General features: G+C 41.7%; 1 protein-coding gene across 1 annotated transcript; it reads right to left on the reverse strand.

The window, feature by feature from the left end:
- Window positions 1-644: 644 nt before the first annotated feature.
- Window positions 645-8,128, reverse strand: LOC125426750 (heat shock protein HSP 90-alpha). Its single transcript, XM_048485437.1, has 11 exons — window positions 7,977-8,128; window positions 6,412-6,570; window positions 5,953-6,319; window positions 5,514-5,647; window positions 4,783-5,094; window positions 4,366-4,531; window positions 3,643-3,833; window positions 3,407-3,554; window positions 2,847-3,115; window positions 1,815-2,148; window positions 645-1,376 (listed from the first exon to the last, which is right to left on the reverse strand). Exons 2-11 carry the CDS (start codon window positions 6,568-6,570, stop codon window positions 1,267-1,269), a joined length of 2,190 nt encoding a protein of 729 aa, XP_048341394.1. The 5' UTR covers window positions 7,977-8,128; the 3' UTR covers window positions 645-1,266.
- Window positions 8,129-8,156: the final 28 nt, after the last annotated feature.

Raw genomic sequence — 8,156 nt, forward strand, 5'->3', positions numbered from 1 at the left:
AGTGTAGTGGTTAAGAGTGACACACTCTAAACCCAAGAACCAGGTTCAATTCCCCACTCCTCCACATGAAGCCTGCTCCTTGACCTCGGGCCATTCATTTATCTCAGAACTCTTATCAGCTCACACAGAGGCAGGCAATGGCAAACGACCTCCACTTGAAAACATCTCTTGCCTTGAAATACCTATAGCAGTGGTGGCGAACCTTTGGCACTCCAGATGTTATGGACTACAATTGGCTGTGCTGGCAGGGGCTGATGGGAATTGTAGTCCATAACATCTGGAGTGCCAAAGGTTCGCCTCCACGGACCTATAGGGTCACTGTATGTCAGTTGTGATGTAACAGCACACATACACAGTTTCTCAATCTGAACGTTAAGTCCTTTTTTAATTTCTACCAGAAATGAACTCAATCAGGTAAATAAGATTACTGGCAGTTTACTGGTTTAGGTTAATTCTGAAATTAAACCAAATTTCTACCAACATTCGTCCCAAAGCTGTAATTCTCAAATTGGACAGAAAAGCAACTGCCAACACAATGGAAAAGCACACTTTCATAAAATCTGGTATTTCTGTCCCCAGGATCCTGATAAAAGAGCAGGAAAAGACATCCAGACCAGACTGAAGGATACACTGGACACATGCAATTCTGTGACCAATATTAATTCAGAACACCTTTATTTCTAGATACTTCCAGAATAGAACTGTACATGCAAAACTGCATTAGTCACAATAGATTTTACGGCAGATTCTATTCTATGGTAAGAGTGAAATTTAGAATCCTTTTTACAGTATAAAAAAACTAAACATCAATACCTTGGAACTTTGAACAGGAAGGTGTTAAAGACAATCCAATATTTTCAGTTCCAGTACCTAGCTACTAGGTATTGTATGTTATGGATGTTCAGTTATAGGAACTTACAAGGTTTAACATCAACATCGCAGAACATAGAGTTCGCCACTTCCTCCCTTTTTCCTTTCCACTGCCATTGACACAGTAACCAATATTCCTTATTCACCAGTATATAAGATTGTACAGTGTTATACATCAAAGAAAGGATATTCCCTCAATGGCATCTCACATTACCTTAAAAAAAGCAATGTAACAAAAATAAAGGTATAACATCTCCAAAAATAAATACAAAGAGGGAATGCAGACAAGTGTCAAAAGACTTTTTGGCAGGTCACATTCATAATATACAAAATATAACTTATTCAAAGCCAAGGGAAAAAGGAAACATCCAAAATTCCTCTCAAGCCGTCAGTCATTTAATCCACTTCTTCCATACGTGATGTGTCATCATCACCTTCAAGTGGGGGCATCTCTTCAGCAACTGCAGGGCTAGCTTCTTCTGTAGCAGTATCATCTTCATCAATGCCTGGAGAAGATTACAAAATAATTGCACTGTATTAGAAATCTGTCTTCTACAACAATTTGAATCAACTCTTTACCATATAATATTCTATTAGTTGTTAGTACAATTAAAAAGCTTCTAAGGAATATAACCTCGCTCCACCACTAAGAGCATTCAAGTGAAGGACTGACCCCTTTGATGACCGAGTGCCAGCTCCAGGCTAAGAACTCCAGAACAAATTCTGTTCAGGCATGTGACAGACTACAAAAAATTTTCTTTCTGCATGTTTGCTTTGAGCCATTTTAATTTTCCTTCAATTGCTCAGTTATTATTTTTGACTGTTAGATCAGGCACCCATATTGTCAAAGAACTGTTTAGCTAAGTTTTACCAATGACCTGTGCCTTTTCAAAACAAAAATCAGTGGAAGAAAAATTTAACTACACATGGAAAATATCTCTTACCCAGACCAAGTTTGATCATTCGATAAATACGGTTGGCATGTGTCTGGGGATCCTCTAGACTGAAGCCGGAAGAGAGGAGAGCTGTTTCGTACAGCAAGATGACCAGGTCCTTCACAGACTTGTCATTCTTGTCTGCTTCTGCCTTTTGCCTCAAAGTCTCAATGATGGAATGATCAGGGTTGATTTCCAGGTGCTTCTTGGCAGCCATGTAGCCCATTGTAGAGTTGTCCCTAAGTGCCTGGGCCTTCATAATCCTCTCCATATTAGCAGTCCAGCCATATGTACTGGTCACAATACAGCATGGAGAAGTCACCAATCGATTGGAGACTACAACCTGAAGCAGGTTACATGGAGAGGATTAGTGAAAAAAACTTTGAACAGATTGCTTAACAGATTGTTACATTGCTTCTTTTAACTTAATGTGCAACATTGTAGCCATAGAAACAACAACCGCCCAGGCTAACCATTGCTTAGGAAATAAAAGAGATTGACTCCACCTAGTGGAAATCTCAGAAGATATTACAATCCCTTAATGAAGTCAGATTAGCTTGATATGCAGGGGACATCAACCCATATAAACAGCAACAAGCAAACTAACTGACCTGGTAACAGTAAAACACATAATTACGGGCTGATTTGTTTTAAGGTTCTCATACATGTCCTCAAACAGCCACTTTGTGGTGAGAACTGCTACAAGCCATCAAAGGGTAAGGGCCATGATAAACCAGTTCAGCTGCAACAAAATTCCAGCTGACTTAGCAAACATCATAGTTTAGTGACAGACAGCAAATACTCTGCTCCTGCAATATCCACTGTACTCAGGTTTTATTCCTGGGACTTTCGAGTTGCACAGGTTTCTCCTACTGCATAAACCAAGATTGCTCAGTACCAAAAGCCTACATTAAAGGGGACTAAGCCACCTAATTTAGTATAGCGTACTTTCATGCTTGATTTTAACAGGCTGCAGTAACACCTCAATTAAGATCACAACTACATTTGAAACACCAGTGGATACAGATTGGCTTAATTTACCTTCTCTACTTTCTTTTCAAGGATATCTTTCATGATCTTGCAGAGGTTTTCAAATTTTGTTTTCTTCTCTTCCTGTTTCTTTTTTTCCTCTTCATCTTCAGGGAGCTCCAGACCCTCTTTTGTTACTGAAACTAAAGTCTTGCCCTCAAATTCTTTTAGCTGCTGTACACAATATTCATCTATGGGCTCAATCATATAGATTACTTCCAAACCATGTTTGCGAAGACGCTCAACAAAAGCAGAATTTGCTACTTGATCTTTGGTTTCACCTATGAAGAAAAAAACCCTGAGCTTTAGATAAATTACTTAAAAGCAAGTCCTGCACAACTACCACAGCCAGTTTGCTCTAACAAACATTCCACTACTGTTTTGGGGCATTAGCAACACAGAGGTGAAAGTATAGAGCTTAATGTATAGAAAGTCTCTTAAAAGCAAACTTTACAACCTCATTCTAAGTAATAATATTCCTTTATCTACAAAATTATCTTTGCAAGATCAATCTTAACTTAATCATTATGGTCTCCATTGATCAACAAGCAGGTTATTTAAACTACACTTGCCTGTAATGTAATACACATGTTTCTGGTTCTCCTTCATTCGTGTACAATAGTCTTTGAGGGATACCATCTCATCCCCTGATGCAGAAGTGTAGTATCTCAGCAATTCTGACAGTTTCTTGCGATTCTGTGAGTCCTCATGTATTCCAAGCTAGAAGAAAAATTAGGCTTGGTAAGCTACTACACAGAGTTATCCCAAGAAACGTATTTAAAAGACACACTTAACTGTTTAAACTAACCTTAATGTTTTTAGAGAATTGCTCGTAGAACTTCTTATAGTTTTCTTTATCTTCTGCAAGCTCAGTAAAGAGTTCCAAGCATTTCTTCACCAAGTTTTTCCGGATCACCTTTAGAATCTTGCTTTGCTGCAGCATTTCACGAGAGATATTCAGAGGTAAATCTTCTGAATCCACCACACCCCGCATGAAGTCTATGGGAAAAAAAACCTGGTTAGTCTTTGTAAAGTTATAGAAACAAAAATCCAAAATATTCATAAAACACCTGTTACAAATTTTAAGAGCGCTACCTGTAAAATATAGATTCTAAGTTTTAGGGGAAAACAATCAAAAGTACAACAGAAACCTTGTTACGCATGCTGTAAGATGGACAGACATTTCTCTCATGTACTGTACAAAAACTCAGTTATTGATTTAAATTCACTGACAGTATACTCAATATAGTACCTTAGCACATACCTATTTAACTTAGACGTAGGTAAATACAACCTCCACATTCAGCAACAAGCTGTTGGGGAATGTGAGGTTCCTTTCTTGTAGGCTTCCCAGAGCATCTCATTAGCTAGTACAGTATTCCCGATTAGTGGAATCTTTTCAGATAATCATCATGCTGTATGAAAATTGCTTCCTTTACACGTTTACATCCCTTGCAGCCGTGATGAAAACTCTCCAGCAGCAATAACAGGTTTACCTAAGTATTTCTAGGTCATGTGAAAGTTTACTTACTCAGATATTCAGGAATTAATTCTTCACAGTTATCCATTATGAACACTCTGCGCACATATAACTTGATGTTATTCTTTTTCTTTCTGTTTTCAAACAGGTCAAAAGGTGCACGCCTTGGGACGAAAAGTAGTGCTCTGAATTCCAGCTGTCCTTCCACTGAAAAGTGCTGCAAAAATACAGAATCAAATTAAATGGAGACTTAAGGGGGAAAAATCAATGCTTTCAAATAAGCAAAGGAGCAATTTCATTTAGTGAGAAGTAACTGTCAAAACACATTTCTAAAATGCCTTTAAAGAACAGGCAAAAAGAATGCTATTTAAATTATATGTTTATGTTAAGAGTTAACGTAACACTAACTGCCTGTAGTTCTTTATGAAATTTATCAGCACAGACTTTCAATAGAAGCAGCAACCTTACTTTTACTGCCAGGTGGTCTTCCCAGTCATTGGTCAGGCTCTTGTAGAATTCTCCATATTCCTCATTGGTAATGTCATCTGGGTTCCTGGTCCAAATGGGCTTGGTCTTGTTGAGCTCTTCCTGGTCAATGTACTTCTCCTTGATCTTCTTTTTCTTCTTCTTGTCGCCCTCTTTCTTTTCTTCTTCTTCATCAGAGCCAACATCCTCAATCTCTGGCTTATCTTCTGTTTTTTCTTCCTTCTCTTCTTCTGTTTTTTCTTCCTTTTCTTCTGCCTCATCATCACTCACCTCCTTATCACGTTCTTTCTCCACCTGCACAACAGTTAACATGTGAAACCAAAATTATTAAGGCTCTACTTAAGAGTATGAAGTTTGGAGAATGATCAGAACAGATCAATAAGACTGCACAGTATGAAAACAGTGACTGCTTTTAAGTGGTGAATTATGTCTTGATTCTTGAACTTTGACCAGATTTTAATGTTGGCCTTGCCAAGAAAGCTGAATTGTCTAATCTGGATAACTAATGTGGATTTACTCACTATCAAATTTGAGAATTGAACATTTTCCAGAGCACTTCCATACACTGAAGTTAGAATTACATCTGAATTACATCTTTAAAAAGCACATAGTGTAGTGCTGTTTGGTAAATTGTTCTACATAGATTAATATTAACAAACATTCCATAGTAATTATAATGTACAACAGTGATATTTCAGTAAACCAAAACTTACAAAAAGAGTGATTGGATAGCCAATAAACTGAGAATGCTTCTTGACAATTTCCTTGACTCGCCTTTCCTCCAAATATTCTGTCTGATCTTCTTTCAGATGCAGGATAACTTTTGTTCCACGACCCAGAGGCTCCCCTGCAATACAAAGAGTCAAACTCCGTAACTGCCAGTACCCAACTTAAAGTGACTATCCAGAAAAAGCCCCAGTATTTAGTCACCGTACTAGCCTGCATCTGTAAAAAATTTATCAACACTTCTGAACTACAGCCCATTTAAAAATCATTACAGAATGTCTGCTATTGCAACTATATTTCCCTTTCCCTACTCTTAATATACACTAATAGTAACATCTTAATGAATATTGTTCTAATCCCCCACTAACTGTAGCACTGCACCCCCTATGCAGAATGGAAATAGAAACATATAAAAGTAACTCTTACCACTGTCCAGCCTGACAGTGAACGAGCCCCCAGCTGAAGACTCCCAGGCATACTGTTCATCGTCATTGTGCTTGGTGATCACAGTCACTTTCTCTGCAACCAGATAGGCAGAGTAGAAGCCAACACCGAACTGACCAATCATGGAGATATCTGCACCAGCCTGCAAGGCTTCCATGAAGGCTTTGGTGCCAGACTTGGCAATGGTACCCAAGTTGTTCACCAGGTCTGCTTTGGTCATCCCAATACCCGTGTCTATAATAGTCAGGGTACGGTCATGCTTGTTAGGAATAAGATTGATCTTCAGATCTTTTCCAGAATCCAGTTTGCTTGGATCAGTCAGGCTCTCATATCGAATTTTATCCAAAGCCTGCAAAAGAACCCAAGGCAGCTGTTTGACTAAAGAAGCCTTGTTTGAAGTAAACTTTTTGTTTTCTAATTCTTTGAAAAAAAATTACTTACATCAGATGAATTAGAAATCAGCTCCCTGAGAAAGATTTCCTTGTTGGAATAGAAAGTGTTGATGATCAAGGACATCAACTGGGCTATCTCTGCCTGAAAGGCAAAAGTCTCCACATCCTCCTCCATTGGTTGATCTTGTGTATGCACTTCTTCTGGCATCTGCACACAGACCAAGAAAGCAAGAATACAAAAATGCGTTACTAAAAGAAATATGAAATAATTGATGTTTTACAACACCCTAACACTATTCCCCAAAAGCATGTAGTAACTATCCAGATATGTGAATTTTGCTTGCACCTCTTCTGAAATATTGGGTGCGCCCAAGCATAGTTCTCAATTTCAGATATGGCACATCATGGGTAAAGCAACAGTTTAGTATAGAAAGCAATATTTCCAAGCCCTTTTTGTCTGCACTGGCATATGAACAACACGATTGTGAACTGTTTGTCAAGAAATACTAGGCAGTTCTAAAGTGTCACTCTTTAAACAAGAGTTGCCTTCCGGAGCTCAGAGAGCTGAAGCATTAAAAAGGCAGGACTCAAAGCAAAAAGTACACAGTTCAACAGACTTCCTGAGTGACCTCTATGGTCAGGCTTGCAAACACAGGCTCGTTTGCTACCGGTATGTAAAATTTAAGAGGGGGTGCAGCCTGGTACAACAAGTTGCAAGTGCGGGGGGGGGGGGGGCGAGGAAGAAGCCGCCCAGGATGAATGAATGAATGAACGTGCGCCAATGGCGGGCGTGTCGGGACTCCAGCCAGCGACGCCACCTGCCGGCCTCCGAGCGGAACGCGCGAGGGTTCTAGAAAGTGCTAGAGTCTCCCCGCCCGCGCGCGTCCTCATGAGCAATCCCCCGCACCGCGGACACGCGCTTCTAAGCCCCTCCCCTCCTCCACCGGCGCCTCTGACAAGCCAACCCTCCGGACCCGCGCAGGGAGTGCACGCGCAGCCATTCACCCCCCGTCCTCCCTTCTAATCCCCCCTCGCCAATCTCATCTCCCGTGAGGGCCGATTTGATCCCCCCCATCTTCAAACCTGTAGGAAGTTAAACCCACACCAACGGGACCTCCCCCCCGCCGGCCCGTCCTCTAACGCCTCCTTTCGCTTTCTGCAGCCCTCCTCAGTTATCCCATTGATCAGCCAACCCCTCCCAGCCCGAATGAGAATTTCATTCCCCCCCTTAAGGAAACCGTGTTTCTCTCAACAGCCCCCCTCCCAATGCGAAGTATTTGATTATATTTCTTTCAGTAGCCACCCCCCCCCCCTTGAATACACTCGGCAGTCACAGGCGCTCATTCAGCCTACTCCGGGCTCTTTCACGGGTAGGTCTCCCCCGCCACCCGAATAAATTAATGGCAGGCGCCGCTTCACGAACGCGAGCACGAGGGACCCCCCCCCCCCCTCGGCCGCCCCATCACGATTCCACCATCTCTTCCTCACAGCCCAGCTGAGGCGGCCAGGACCACTTTCCGGAGAAAGGCGGCCCGGTTGTGTGAGGGGGCAACCGCCATACGCCGAAATTCACATCACGGTCGCTGTTAATGACCCCCCCACAGCGAGTCTCACCTCGGCGGCGGTTGGATTTCAAGCGTTCGCAGCAGCTACAGCCAAGGCTTGAGAACTCCCGCGCGCTCCGCGTCCGACTGCACTGCGCGGCGCCCGCGTCTCCCGCGCGCCTTATATAGCCGCGCCCCCTCCTCTTTCCAGAACCATCGGGAACCTTCACTGACAGAGAAAGGGGGGAGG

The sequence above is a fragment of the Sphaerodactylus townsendi genome, linkage group LG02 (assembly GCF_021028975.2).
Source record: "Sphaerodactylus townsendi isolate TG3544 linkage group LG02, MPM_Stown_v2.3, whole genome shotgun sequence".
NCBI lineage: Eukaryota > Metazoa > Chordata > Lepidosauria > Squamata > Sphaerodactylidae > Sphaerodactylus > Sphaerodactylus townsendi.